Source organism: Onychostoma macrolepis, chromosome 09 (assembly GCF_012432095.1).
Source record: "Onychostoma macrolepis isolate SWU-2019 chromosome 09, ASM1243209v1, whole genome shotgun sequence".
NCBI lineage: Eukaryota > Metazoa > Chordata > Actinopteri > Cypriniformes > Cyprinidae > Onychostoma > Onychostoma macrolepis.
The window spans coordinates 28566345-28582629 of record NC_081163.1 but is presented as its reverse complement, the minus strand read 5'-3'; the positions used below and the strand labels follow the sequence as shown (position 1 = coordinate 28582629).

Here is a 16285-nt window from a genome sequence, read left to right as displayed (position 1 = left end):
ACATCTTCTGTTTTTGTACCAATTGCCAATTATCATTTTACACCTTTAAGATATTCAGGTCCCTTGTCTTGCCTTAAAACTGATGTGACATCCGATCTGCTTGAATGTAGCAGGAGGTCAATTTAATAGAAAATTGGGTGGCAGATCATTTCACATTCTTTAAGGCAAGTTTGGAAGCAGATGATTCGAGACCTACATCGTATGTGTGTTCCCATGATCTTGCCCCACTTTCAACTAAAGGGCCAAAAGCTTCATGGTCCCTGTTGGCAATCAGACAGCTGTGTTTTTATGTGGGGCCATGAGCAGGAAATGCCCATAAGCGATGAGATGGAGTAGGAATGCCCAGTGCTTCTTGGCAGCAGGACTCAGAGCAGAGTGAAGTCCCACATCTGTGAGGGTTTAGCTGCTGGAAGTAATGAGCCCCACACTGGGGGTCCTGCACATTTCCTGCTGCATATTTCTCTACCATAAACTCTCTGTATATATGCAGCTTGTATATGGGGAGATTGTGTTCATAAGGAAAATATGAAAATTTGTTATATTTAATGTTGTAATAATGAATAATAAAGATTCTTTATTGGCGTGAAGAACCTTTAACAAACTTTCTTTATAATGGAAAAAGTTTCTTTAGACTTAAAAAAAAATATATATATATATATATATATATTATAATCCTCACTCTAAGAAAAAAAAAAAGATATATGGTTCTTTTAAGCACTCTTCACTGAAAGATTCTTTGGGGAACCAACATTGGTGTTTCTATGGCATCACTGTGAAAACCCCATTATAAAACCTTCATTTTTAAGTATGGTTAATGGTAATTTCAGTAGAATCGTCTTCAAACAAAAAACACCGAAACAAAAAGTGTTTTGCTGGAGAACAAAATGGGATCTGAAAAAATGGCTGTCAAACTAAATATGGCTTTTTTTTTGTATGCAGATTTCCCATGCATGATCATTGAAAACTTCGGGGAAAAGTTTTAATTCCCTGAAGAAAATCATGAAAATTCCCTGAAAAACACATCATGACAATTAGCAAATCCTAAAAAGGCTATAGACTATACTATAGAGTTTCTATACCAATGATATATATCTCACACTTCAGTTTGGTGTCCGATTCTAACTTTTAACTAATTATTAACTATGACTTTTGCCTCAAACTCCTAATTTGCTGCTTATTTATAGTTAGTAAGCTAGTTGTTAAGTTTCGGTATGAGGTAAGGTTAAGGGATCTAAAATATGGTCATTCAGAATAAGGCACTGTGTGCTTTGAGTACTCATAAACAGCCAATATGCTACTGATAATAAGAAACTAGTTAATAGTGAGAATTAGTACTTAAAAAAAAAAAAAGTGGAAGGTTGCATTGTGGGATATATTATTCTGTGCATTGTGCCGTGTTTTTTTTTTTTTTTATACTGCAAATGTATTAGGTCATCTGGATATTTAATTTCATCATGCAGAACATTTGCCTTATGAACGCAGTATTACATATCATGTACTAGAGTAATATGTTTTTGGAATGTAGCCTTTGTTTGAAAACAAACGAAGATCACACTTTATATTAGGTGGCCTTAACTACTATGTACTTACATTTAAATCAATCATTCGGTACAATGTACTTATTGTGTGTGTTCATACTGTATTGCAAAACACTTTTGCTGCTATTGAGTTGGGATACGGGTAAGGTTAGGGACAGGTTTGGTGGTATGGGTAGGTTTAAGTGTGGGTTAAGGTGTGAGGGATGGGTCTACAGTGTAATTATAAATGTAACTACAGAAATTAATTACAGATGTAATTACATATAGGTATTTTTAAAAATATAAGTACAATGTAAAAACGTATGTACACAATAAGTGCATTGTACCGAATGATTAATTTAAATGTAAGTACCACCTAATATTGGGACCCAAACAAATGTTAAACACATTGAAATATTAATTTGTGTTGTCATCTTGTTGCTCAAACAGTAAAGCACGGCGCACTAGCAATGCCAAGGTCATGGGTTCAGCTGATAAAATGTAAACCTTGAACGTTAATTAAACTGCTTAGGATAAATTTAGCTACCAAATCTATAAATGTAAATTAACTAAGAGACTCAGTGTTTAAAGAGACGCATTATTGAAGGACATATGGAATTGTTTTTATTTATAATTTTAGGCCGTCTTAAGTATCTTATGCTCCATGAATATGATGAAAGGTAGCTGAGAGGATTCAGGATAATTTTTCCACCAGATGACATCAGTCAAAGTAGAAATGTAGTGCTCAATGAATGTGGCTTGACTAACTTACAACATGTTATTCCACTGCAGCTTTTGGGAACGCCAAAACCGTGAGGAATGACAACTCTTCTCGATTTGTGAGTATCTCTTTCTTTTTCCAGACAGAATATTTTACGAGTGTTTTGATGCTGCTCCTCCCTCTAGAGTGTGTTTGCTTTAGATTAGATCAACATGGACTTTTGATCCGTAATGTGAACACTGGCAAAGGATTCTTATTACTTTCTGTCAGCCCACCCCTAAAGTGATGCAATGCTTTTCTTGGGAGTTTGATTTTGCAAAAATTATACTGCAACATCCCCGGTTTGCTTTGGGTTCTGCTGCTTATGGACCGGCCCTGAGCACATCTGGCCTTATTATCACACAGCAACACTAGAGCGATTGCTGTTCGTGCATATAGCGGATTCAAACAGAACTCTCTGTAACCTCTCTGGCAACCACCTCCAGATGCCTTTGAGTCTGTTCTTTTTCTCCCTGTTGTCCATGAGGACAGACTCCCACAATGCCATTCAGCACAGTTAAATATCTCTATTTATGCAAATGTGTTTAATGTTGCTGCTCTTTGACAGTCTGGACCCTTTCCAGCTGTCCGTCATAGCCTGACCACATAAAGTAAACATATACTGAGCTATAGAGGGTGTACTTACAGAGGTCAGACCACACAGCATTGTCCATCCAGCGTGTGTTTTCAGAGGTTCAACAGAGGTGCTGTTCAGTTTACATAACAGGGAAAACAGAACAGCATTGAGTCAATGTTGCTGTTGACGTTTATCCTCAGGAAACTTACCAGATCTAAATTTTAGTAACTCGTGGCTCAAAAATGAGTTTGTTGAGCACTCTTACTAGATCTTGCACCACCCACATGAGACCATCAGTGTGTTACATACTGTAACAATCTTTAGCCAGGAACCATTTATTTCTGTGGCTTTGTTTTAAAACCGTGCCTATATAGGTAGCATTTTGAGGCGAATAAAAATAAAGAATAAAAATTGCCATGAATTATAAGTTTAAAAAAAAGTAAACGTTTTACCATTGGTGTGCCCATGTGAAAAGTAATATACCTTAAGCATACTTTGTAATAAAGTGCACTTATTATAGAAATTATATACTTTACATTTAAGCTCACACTTAAGAATATTCTTTGAATATTTTTGGGCACTTAATAGCTTGTACACGTGTCCACTTACATAAATCTTACATCTTTATGTAATTTCATAATTACTTATTATCTTTTAACTATTGATAAAGTATACTGATATGACTGTAGTGTTATTTCTATTAAAACTTGTATGTCATGTATTTAAATATTTGTAATTACACATTAAAAATTATGTTAGTCAACGCATCAAATAAGTATACTTTAAAGCACAAGAAAAGATAGGTTATACCTTATTTTTGTCACTGTGCACACAGCAGGGAGGAACGAGGAGACGAGGATAACTCAAAATACAGTCTTTAATAAATCCAGAACAGACAGGGCAAGACAAGGCAAGGCAGGGCAGACACACAGGAACACCGGGAATAACGAGTAGACCAGACGAAATCTAACTAAACAGGCATGAACTAAATACACATGATAATTAGACCTAATTAGACGAACACAGCTGGACAAGACTTGACTAATAATCACACTGAACAAGGACAGGAACATGACCAAATAAAGACACAAGAGGCGGGAACACACACGACAGAGGACTGACATGACTCCCCCTTCCCGGAAGGCGTGTCCCGCGCCATAACAGTACCACCGGGGAGGGGGGGTGGGCACTCTGGAGGCCCCTCAGGACAGACATGGACAGGAAGACAGGACGGGGACCTCCAGAGCGGAACAGACAGATCGGAGGCCATGGCGGAGCTGGGAGCTCAGGAGGCCATGGCAGGATCTACTTCGGGGCCTTGGCCCGACCCCTACAGCCGGAACCCTTTACCCCCCCCCCCCCCAAAAAAAAAATCCATGGGGTAGCTAGGGGGTATCAGGAGCCCTCCGGGGCTAAACAGACAGGACAGCACAGGACAGGATGGCGTCGCTTAAGTTTAGGTCTGGTCTTCTGTCACGGTGCACACAGCAGGGAGGAACGAGGATAACTCAAAATACAGTCTTTTAATGATTCCAAAACAGACAGGGCAGGGCAAGGCAGGGCAGACACACAGGAACACCGGGAATAACGAGTAGACCAGACAAAATCTAACTAAACAGGCATGAACTAAATACACATGATAATTAGACATAATTAGACAAACACAGCTGGACAAGACTTAACTAATAATCACACTGAACAAGGACAGGAACATGACCAAATAAAGACACAAGAGGCGGGAACACATGACACACGACAGAGGACTGACAATTTTAAGGTGTCCCTGTGCAATTAAACATTTAAGTATGTACTTACTATATGTACAGGGTTAGGGTTTGGGGTTACACTTTATTTTAAGGTGTCCTTGTTACAGTGTAATTAAATTTAAATACCAAGTAATATTAATTTACTACATGTACTTAGTGTATGTTTAGGGTTAGGGTTTGGCTTAGGGTTACTTGCATTGTAGTTATGCATAATTTATTGTTATTATAATAGTAAGTACATGTAACATGTAACATGTAACAAGGACACCTTAAAATAAAAAGTGTAATTAAATGACCTTATTTCATTAATGTTATATTAACTGCAAGTTTAGGTTATGTTAACCCTATTTTTTTTAAATGGGGGTAAACGTGCATTAAGCTCACCAAAATCTACATCGAGTCATTTTTAGTGCACAAGATATTGGTTTCAGTACAAGACGTTATGTTAAAATAAAATATTAATCTCTCACACAAAAATATTAAATTTTATTTTAAATGACAAAAGCATTTCAAGTAAGATATACATAAATATACAAAAAGTCTGGCTGTGTCTTAAAGGGTACATTTTTGTACCCTTTAAGCACACCCCTGTTCCCATTAAGCTCACATCATGTTTTATTAAAAATTCTTGTTTATTTTAAACGACCTCTTTAAAGAATAATTGAATTTTATTAAAATTATTATTTTAAGGTACAAAGTCAATCACAAAAAAACAACAACACTATAATCAAGCAACAAGGCATTCAATTTGATCAAGTGTCATTTAAGCAACATCTAGACTAGCCCACATTCAGCTAAATAAATGAGCAAAGTAGCACATATCCAAAAAACAAACTATTTACAAAGTAGGTAAGTGTATGAGGTCTAGTGTTTTAAAAATCCGTTCACATTTTAAAAGTCGTGTAGTGTATTCCAGCCTTTAGTTGCTTTTTTCCTGGACAGATGCGACAGGTTTCTGATGGCTCTTCTTTGAATGGATGACATGCCCCTTTCATTTTTAGGCATAAACTATAGTTATGTCTAGATTTTATCTTAAAGCTGTTAAAATAAGTTATTAATCATTTTATAAAGATCAACTTAAAGTGACGACCATCAGTTAATATTTAAAGTCTGTTTATAAAGTATTTACATAGATGTTCAGTGTGGAAGAGCTTAAAGAGATCACTCTGAGCTTAATTGGAGCAGCAACAATTTTTAATAAATTTCATGTAATATTTATTAAAATGATAGGATTTTGCTAAATAAATATTCTAGGTCATGTATTAAGTTGACACATTTTAATATGAACAACTATTATTAACCATCTATGAAATTATACTTTTTCTTATTGATGTCACACTGAAGCTGTGATTTTCATAGTAGTGTACCCTTTAAGCTCACCTTAAAATAATATGAAATCCTTTAAAAATTACAGCAGTATAAAACCACAGACCAGCAATAAACTGTAAATTTATAATATTATGGATTTAAAAGTACAAGCCAGTAATGTCTGTGAAGTAATATGTTGGCGTAGCACACACTCATATACAGCTAGTCAGCTAACTGTATTCTGTAGCATCTGCGCTATGTTGCTAAAACTATATTTTGAATCTAACTGTAATTATTTCCCACATCCAAGTTCCAGGTTATAATATGCACACGTCTAAACATTAATCTCTTAATTTTACAGCAAGTAGTGAAACTTACCCAAAATAAAGGCTTAAACATCTAAAAAATGCACATTTAAAGGGCTCTTGTTTTGGTGAAAGTTTTTAGACAGCTTTCAAAATGGCTGCCAGACAGTGTGAACACATGGAGACTCATATCTCAGTGTGCAATGATGTGGTTGATTTTGAGATTACAGGAGGTATATAGTAACACACATTAATTGGTTAAGACATCAAGTAGGAAAATAACTTATTTTTTCTTTTTTTTTATAATCTGAGCTCAAACATGGAAGTGTGCTTAATGGGTACGTTTACCTTACACTTTTAACATATGAAGTAAACCACAAGAACACATTGAGTGTCAACTAAGTGTATTAATTTTTCACAAGGGTGTCATTTATTTATGCTAATTAAGGTATCACATTATTAGCACAGCTAGATGCTAATAACAAACTCTATTGAAATTGAAATTGTGAATAGTTTACTTTCCATTTGTGTGGTGTAAACAGCAATGGACTGTGCAGAATATTTTACAAGTCAGCACCTTGGTTAGGATACAGCCTTCAAAGGCTGCTACCTGTGTAGGCAGAAGGCAGCAAGCCAGCTCGACAGGTTTTGGAACGGAACCATCTCTGATTTCTAAATTGATGACATGTTAACACCTTGAGATTTAGAATTTCTAATTTCTCTGAAATGTTTTCTATCTCAAGCACCATTTTATCATATGTGACCCTGGACCACAAAACCAGCCTCAAGTCGCTGGGGTATATTTGTAGCAATAGCCAAAAATAATTTATGCCGAAACTCATTAGGATATTAAGTAAAGATCATCCATGAAGATATTTTGTAAATTTCTTACCGTAAATGTGTCAAAACTTAATTTTTGATTAGTAATATGCATTGCTAAGAACTTCATTTAGACAACCTTAAAGGTGATTTTCTCAATATTTAGATTTTTTTGCACCCTCAGATTCCAGATTTTCAAATAGTTGTATCTCGGCCAAATATTGTTCAATCCTAACAAACCATACAATGGAAAGCTTATTTGTTCAGCTTTCAGATTATGTATGAATCTTAATTTCGAAAAAAAATTACACTTAAGACTGGTTTTGTCGACCAGGGTCACATATAGTTTTCAACTGCTATACTATTACAACTTTTCTCAAAGGAATTTTCAGCTGTTACTTCCTGTGTTGGCTGAGGCTTTTAGAGTTCTAGGAGTTTATTCAGCAGCCTCTGAGGCAGTTTCCTTTTTGAAGAGCTGTTGGATATAAATAAAGAGGGAAAAAATTAACTGGCTCCAGAGACACTGGGCTTACTGTTCCTTTCTCAAATAGTGTGCGGGGACAGAAAGACAAAAAAAGTTTCTTTTACCATTACAGCAGTAAAAAAAAAAACTCTTCTCCCACAGTAGTCCATTACTCCATTGCAAATCTATGTATGATTGGCAGCGTGTGTTATGGTTATGAACAGGCCTGTGCTTGGAGAATTGAGGGAATTCTTTTTTTTTTTCTTTTTTTTTCCCTCCCATTTGCCTCACGGAAGGCTCAAATTTCAGCCCTATTTGCAGTGATCGCTGCCCTCAGTGTCATGCGTCTTTTCCTACCATCAAGAACCACAAAAGAGCCACGTGGTTCTCCGCAGCAAGCCTGCCATTAGTACCAAAGGCCTTGATGCAGTGTCACCATTGCTTCTTAGACCTTAGCTTCTTAGCCATATCTTATTTTGACTGCACAGGAAGGCCATGTTAAACAACAATAAAGAGTCATGTCATCAACTAACCCACCATGCACTTTTTACGGGACGTACTAACAATTTCTTCTCTTTCTACAGGGGAAGTACATGGATGTCGAGTTTGACTTCAAAGGAGACCCCCTTGGTGGAGTCATCAGTAATTGTGAGTATAATTACAAGGTGGAAACCAAGGAGTATCCCTGTAATAGTGCCCAAGTAGAAATTAAGGAATAGTTCACCCCCTTTCTTTCATTATTTATTCACCCTCATGTTGTTCCAAGCCCATGTATGTGTAAAATACAAAAGTCTGAAAAATGTTCATGCAGCTTTTGTTCCATACAATAACATTGTGATGTGACTGTCAACCTCCAAAATGTACAGAACAACCATTATAAAAGTAGTCAAAATGACTTGTTTCATACACTATACTGTTCAAAATGTTTGAGGCCAGTAAGATTTTATTTTTATTTATTTATTTTTTTGGATTCTATTATTCTTCAAGGATACAGCAAATTGATCAAGAGTGACAGTAAATGGGAAAAAACAAACAATGGATCACGGTTTCTATTGGATAAGAACTGCATGAATTCTTTAGAAATTATTTTAGTTTTCTGAAAAAGAAAAAAAAAAGTCATTTGAGTGCAAAGATGATATGCAAGGGAGAATAAATGATGATAGAAGCTTCATTTTGGGCAACCTTCTTTCTTTTTTTTTTTTTTTCTCTAAGAATTTTATACAAGTAGCTGTGTCCTTTCTCTTGCTCCCAGCTGTGTGCTCTCAGAGAGGGTTTTGGGAAACTGTGCTACATTTATACACACACAAACCATCCAGAGAATGTCCTTATTTTGTAGCACCATAGCAATGGTTCCTGTAATATGCCCCTGAGCCGGTCTCTCTGCAAATTCAAAGCCAGACCAGCAGTCTAGTTGGCTTGGCACACATGCTCTTGACTGTTGAAGCCAGTGGTCCATTTAGCTAAATGTTTCCTCATGCATTTGGTTCATGTATAGTTGAATTAATGGGTAGTTGAAACGATGAGGAATGGTGACTTTAAATATGCACAATCTCTAATATATTACTATAAATTTAAACATCGAATAATTATATTGACAATGTTGAAAACATTAAGAGTGCATTTTTTACATGTCAGCTAACCTATTAAATAATTGTTGAAATAGCAGGCAATTTCTAAACTGTAGAAACATTTATCTAGTCAAAAATAACTATGCCACTGACAAGTGACCTTAAAATCTTTAAATGGAAACGAAAGTGCTACCACTTCAAGTAATTATAATTAGCAATTCAGTCGTGCCAAATCTTGGCATGGAGAGATAATTGAGAGATAATTAATCCCACAGCAACTTCCTCTAGCAGTTAACACAATTTGTCCATTTGCTCATTGATTTGAGGAGAGTTTGTAACCTATATAGTACAGCAGTTTGAGTAAATGGTCAATCAGATACACTATCCACGTGAGTGAATTGATCAGTCTCCCACTCTTAATGATGCTGATGTGATTTATCTACGGCACTCCATCACATGCAGGGGAGTCACTAGCCCTAATTGACAACATAATGACATTTCTTTTGTACTTGTATTTGGATCAGCACAAAATTACTTCACTCAACAGTTACCCCTTCAGCTCAGATCTAGAAATGCCTCTGCTCGGGTATATTATGAACACCGTGACTTTCCTTGAGGACAGCAAGACCTTCACCTGTTTCCGGTTATCTCTTATTTTGACTTCACAAACATATACAGCTAAAGACACAGGAAGTGGGAGCAAAATGTCACACTTTTTTTTCCGATGTGTGATTGGAAGAGCTTTTAACAGTCCCACAGTTAAAACAATTCCCCCACAATTTTTACTGAAGTCTGGGTAGAGTTGCACCTGCCGTTTTTAAGTAGTTGTAACTCTGTACTTTATTCAGTTGCACTATTTGTTCTTAAGACAGAACGTAGCTATGCGCAGTTGCATAATATAACATTACTCTTAATGATCCAATAGCAGCTGGTGCAGTTGACCTCTGCTGTCTAAAACCAGTCTAGTTTGAACTGTTGCAGCTTCATGTAGTCTGCACAATATAATCTATTGTGAGTGCTTCAAAACAACCAAGTTGCATGTCCACAGACAGGCTATAACAGGATGCTACAGACTGCTTTGAAGCCTGAGGGCTTTCCTCTAAAGTAAGAAACAGTCTTAGAGTCATCTGATACTTCATTTTCCCCCACTAGAAACTGTTTTAGATGATTTGAGAAAACAGACTTCATGCCCCAGAACTCTATTCTTAAAACCTACTGAGCAGCATCATAGGCATGCTCCCAACGTGAAGGTTATTCTTTATTCTAAGTCAGAAAATCCTGTGCAGAAAAAGGCAATCCCAGAATGCATTGCACCAAGCTGAGAGGGGAAAAAATGACATTCAAGATGGCAGATGAAGCAGGATAAATGTTGTCATGTGGTAGACAGATGTGTTTAGCTGTTACAGTGCATCTTACTGTTTTTAAGACCCCACCAAGTTAACCCTGTAAAGCCTGACCTATGAAATAAGTCTATGCTTCAGATTGTATGATATAGTGAGAATATGCAGTGCGTACTTGAGGAGAAAACATGTCAGTTTATCCAGAGGCCCAAAACTGAGCAAAAATATGCAATTTGGTGTAGTTTTTGATATTTATATGCCCAAAGTAAAATGAAAGTCTGATAGCTTGTAATGTAAATCACTTGCAAATGTTCAGTAAATGTTTATATTAATAATATAAAAATATATCTTATGTTTACTTTATAAAAAAAAAAAATCAGTAAAGGTCTCACAGTAAAAAGACACGTGAACACGATCTGATGGGGGGCATTTTTCAATTCTATTAAGAGGCCTTTTACTTCATGATTATTATTATTTTTTTTTTTAAACCTATAAACTATCACTAAGATGACAAAAGACATGTAGCAGATTATGTACAACAGGCTTTTAGGAAATTTGCTAATCAAATATGATTCAAAATAGTTTTGCCACTAAGTGATGTTGGATTAAAAACAGTGGACCAAACAATAGACCAGATGGAGAATGCTTATTTTAATATCATTAATTCAATATTTCAATATCTGATTTACTGAGTGATTATATTTGCAACTATTTGTGGGAGAAAATCCCCCTATAATGGCACATTCTGTTCAATTATCTTGCGTTACGTTTGTATGCAAGAATTTATCCTGTGTGAACGGGCACTTAGAAGGCAGCTCAAAACAAGGCAGCTTGCTAGGTCAATTCAAAGCATTGCAGAGAAGAACGACTTCTGATTTTTGAGTGGAGGACAGAAGTTACTGGCCATTACTGGAGTTGTGTGAAAGCAATAACAAAGGTCTGCGTGTGTACAGAAGGTGGAAGGTCAGAGTGGAGTCCCCTCAGGGCTGAAGTTTTCCTGCATTCCTCAGACTCATCCTGCCTCAGACGCTACCCTTACACCAGACAGCATGATTTATCTCTGGAAGTTAAACGAGACGATGGGGGAGAAGAGAGACAAAGGATACTCCTTTAGTGTTTGATTGTTGTTGAGGTAGATTCCACAACAGGGGATCTTTAACTGGGCTATAAACTATTAATGAGCTTGTGGCCCACAGCCACTAAGCCACTGCTGTGACAGGCATCAGATAAAAGAGGAAGTGACAACTGCTCATTGTCATCTTGCCTTTATAAATGAACCAAAAACTTAAAGTAGCATGGACATTTTAGTTTCCTCCAATACAGATGTTAAATTGAGTTATTTGATGATAAATTGTCATTTAGGGCCTCATACTATAGCAGTAGACTTTTGATGGTATATTTTGAATATTCGTAAATTTACGCTAAAAGGTTGACTATTGAATCATTTTCATTTATATGAGCCAATATACCAATACACAGTAATAAACAGCATTATTTACCTCTGTGCATGCACTACCATTCAAAAGTTTAGGGATTATTATTATTATGATTATTATTATGATGAAATTAATACTTTTATTCAGCAAGTATGCGTTAAATTGATCCAGAGTGACAGTAAAGACTTAAATAAAAGTCTCTGTGTCTAATAAATAAATATAAATGCAAGGTTCAAAAAGAAATGATTGATTGAGTCAGTGTGGAAGAACTTGACCGGTCTGCAGAAAGCCAAGTCCTAATCCAAGCTGAACACCTCTGGTGTGACTTTAAATGCAGATCTTGAGCCAAAAAGTCTTTACCAAACACCAATGACTTGTACATATGGGTACAGTCATTTTAGACACTTCCAAAACTGTTGCAACAGAGATGGAAATAAAAATTTTAAATGCATGAATTGTTTCCATCAGTGCCTTTTTTCTGTTCTAAAGAAGGGGACGTCCCAATACTTTTGTCCATATAGTGTATGTACAAGTCATTGGTGTTTGGTAACCAATGTTTTGGTAAATCTGCATTTAAAGTCACACCAGAGGTGTTCAGCTTGGATTAGGACTTGGCTTTCTGCAGACCTGTCAAGTTGTTCCACACTGACTAAATCAATAATTTCTTTTTGAACCTTGCCTTATACACAGAGGCATTGTCATGTTAGAATAGAAAAGGGTCCTGTCCAAACTGTTGCTTTTAAAATTAGAAGCACACAATTCACTAGAATATCATTATATGCTTAAACATTAAGATTTTTACTCATGGAAATTACTAAAGTAGTCAAACCTGTTCATTAGAAGGGGATGACCCAATACTTTTGGCAATATAGTGTGTATGTGTATATATGTGTATGTATATGTATATGTGTGTGTATATATATACACAATGTATGCTTAATTTTATATTACCAGCAAAATGCTTGTCATAGTGCAACTCTCAGTGAGTTTGAATTGTCAAAAATGGTTTTATTGGTGCTTTGTCAAGGGTTATCAGAATTATCAGTAATTCATTGATAATACTGCTGCATAATTTTTGTAGTTGCTCATATAAACAGTGCTTCATGTCTTCTCTCATATCAAGCTAATAAATGTTGTTGATGATGAGGTAATCGAGGCTTTAGGCTGATGCTGCTGTTTTCTAATGGGCACACATCTAGATGGAGCGTGGGTGGTGTGACATATTCCTCCTGTGAGACTTCCCGTCTCAATCTGAATACAATGAACAATGAAAACTTCACCATGGATACCTAAATATTCATTCTGATATAAACAGGAAAACACCTTTGTTTTTCTCTGAAATGGCTGTTCAGAGTAGGAGTAGGAGAGAATTGTCTATAGCCAGTTTCATCTGTGTGTAGCTCTTCACTGGGAATTCCACAATTAACATTTATTTATTTATGAAGTTGAAAACAAATTGTGTGCACGACAGCCTTGTAGCTCATGTTAGGTCTGTCTTTTAGGTTTAAACGTTGTCTTAACTTTCTCTCTGTGGATAAGATGAATGGAATGTTTTGCCTCAGAAGCCCTTCTGTTGCTCCCTGTTTAAGCTGAGTCAGCTGTGTATAATGCTCATGAAGTGTTTTGTGCTTTGATATTTCCCTTTCGCAGATCTCTTGGAGAAATCCCGTGTGGTAAAGCAGCCCAGGGGCGAGAGGAATTTCCACATCTTCTACCAGCTGCTTTCTGGAGCATCAGATGACACGCTCAGTAAGAGACCACTTGCAGAGTTTTTATGATTACATGTGCATTCCCAACGCACAATCCATTCAGTGACTTTCAGAACATAGTGTGGAAAAGATTACTGGATTGCACTGAAACATACCTGAGTTAAAGCCTCTGGGAACAGAATTTATGGTTAATTCGTGGTTTATTTGCATACTGTTGGACCACGTTCATTGTTTAACATTTTTGAATGAAAGAGAACACAATAAAAGGCTTTGATTTCAAGAATCAAAGGGGTGAGCTGAGCAGAATACCACTTAGATGTAACATAATCTGATAGCAACTGGGTTTTATGGAATGGCCGATACATCGAAACTAAGGACGGCATAAAGCAGAGGTGTCCCATCCTGCTCCAGGAGAGCCAGCGTCCTGCAAAGTTTAGTTCCAAGCCTAATTAAACATGCCTGAACCAGCTAATCAAGGTCTTCAGACTGAATAGAAACTTCCAGACGAGTGTGTTGGAGCTAAACTCTGCAGGATGTTGGCCCACCAGGAGCAGGATGGGACACCCATGGTATAAAGGGAAAGTACAAAGAGTGACCACTCATAGTAAAACAAATCTGAGAACTTGCATCAAAGATGGTTGTCAAGTGAATGGCCTTTAATGCTCTAACTGTGTTTTTTCTTTCAGAAAAACTGAAGCTGGACCGAGACTTCAGCAAATACAACTACCTTAGCCTGGATTCAGCAACAGTCAATGGACTGGACGATGCTGCCAGTTTCAGAACAGTCAGAGTAAGTTTTCTTTCAGGCCTACCGTACACTACATACAGTAGCTGGTTCCTGACACATTATAGCATGTGTCATTCGTTCAGACTGTCTTGGGATTAGCTCAGATCCATGGCACCCTGTATGATGAGAAGTTAGCAAAGCACCTTATCTCCCTGGATTAACTGGATAAGATCACCCTTTACCCCACTGAGGTGAAGTTTGATATGAACAAAACAATTTACCTTGTGTCATTTATGTAATTTGAGCTTCATTCAAGCCTCTACTTGAAGATGGGGAAGTTCATTTAAGGGGGAATTCCACCTGCTCACAGCTGACTTGTGTAAATAGAATCAGTGCTTCTGTTTTTCTCATGCACACTTATTGTTATTGTGAAAACGGGTCATGCGGAGGATGGACTGCTGTTGCAGGGTTTAACCATAAGTACTGATTTCTGCAGGCCTGGTTTAGCAAGTAGTGACTCTTGCCTCACTGGCCTGGAGACAAAAAAAAAACAAAAAACAATATTGAATATATTTTTTAAACATATTTTGCTTCTGACTTATTCAAAAATGATTTTCTATCTATTTTATTTTATTATAATTTTTTTTTGTTTCATTTATTTTTAATTTTTTTTACCAGGGAGATTTAATATAAATGACATCTATTTTTGGAAGTTAGCTTTCATAAGGGTTTATAATATAATAATAATAATAATAATAATAATAATATTATAATGCAATAATAGCTGTAAATTATGTAAGGGATAAAGTGAAGGGTAGTTGTTAGTTGGTCACTGTTGTAAAATAAACAAGGCGACTGCCATTTAGAAACATCTGGAATATGTTGTCAAAATACTCAAAATTAAATGATGATAATCATAAAAAAAAAAAAAGCAAATAGCTATGTACTCTAACAGTAAAATGTAAGAAAGTCATTAAGGGTTGGTAAGATTCTTAAATATTTTTAAATGAAGTCTCTTATGCTCAACCAAAACTGCATTTATTTGATCAAACGTACAGTAAAACAAAACAGTAATATTGTGAAAAATTATTACAATTTAAAATAATTTGTTTGCTATTTTAATATATTTTAAAATGTAATTTATTCCTGTGATGCAAAGCTGAATTTTCAGCGCCATTACTCCAGTCTTCAGAGTCACATAATCCTGCAGAAATCATTCTAATATGCTGACTTGAGCTCAAAAACATGTATTATCAATGTTGAAAATAGTTGTGCTTTTATAGCATTAACAATTTATTTACTGTCACTTTTGATAAATTTAATGCAACTTTACTGACCCCAGACTTGAAAAGTAGTGTATTTACACTGGGAAAACACAGCTAGCAACGCATAATCTGTAATACAGAGTGTTGTACAATATGGAATATGTGCATGGTATAGCTGTCTCTCTGTTCGACTCAAAGCTCGTCTGGTGAGATTGATATCTAACTGTTCTAAGATTGTGGGTCAAATGCTTGAGCCAAGTTTTCATAAGTTGTACAAGAAGAAAATGTTATCCCTGGCAGGTAAAAAAAAAAAAAGGTCTGATTCTTCCCATATTCTGTATGAGGAATATAAACTTTTGCCATTGAATAGGAGACTGAGAGTACCATAGGCCAGAATGAACAGATTACGGAAATATTTTGTTCATCAGTCAGTAAAATTAGTTAATCAGAATAAGGGGTCTAAGTAGGCAGCAAGATTCTGAGGAATGGAAGGTGCTTAAGCATTTGCACTGCAGATGGATGGGTGCCAATGTGTACTTTGTGTGTGTGTATTGTATTGTATAATGTGTATGGCTGTGAATTAATGTTAGACAGTAGGGATGCAAGACAATTTTTGGAAGAAATTCCAACAATAAAATGAAATTGAATTGAATAATGTGCTTGAGTATTACATTTTTGACAGTGTTGTTGCCTGTTTATTCTCTGTCCCATTAAGACAAGTGACT

The 16285-nt window shown here is 36.1% G+C and overlaps 1 protein-coding gene across 8 annotated transcripts in view; it reads left to right on the top strand.

Annotated features, from left to right (window-relative positions):
- myo1b (myosin IB) overlaps positions 1-16285 on the top strand; it is an 85552-nt gene that overhangs the window by 44282 nt on the left and 24985 nt on the right. For all 8 annotated transcript variants that reach the window (XM_058786640.1, XM_058786641.1, XM_058786642.1 and 5 more), the window contains 4 exons: positions 2310-2356; positions 8100-8163; positions 13510-13608; positions 14255-14358. In XM_058786640.1, the coding sequence (XP_058642623.1) occupies positions 2310-2356; positions 8100-8163; positions 13510-13608; positions 14255-14358 (314 nt within the window). The remainder of the gene's footprint in view (positions 1-2309; positions 2357-8099; positions 8164-13509; positions 13609-14254; positions 14359-16285) is intronic.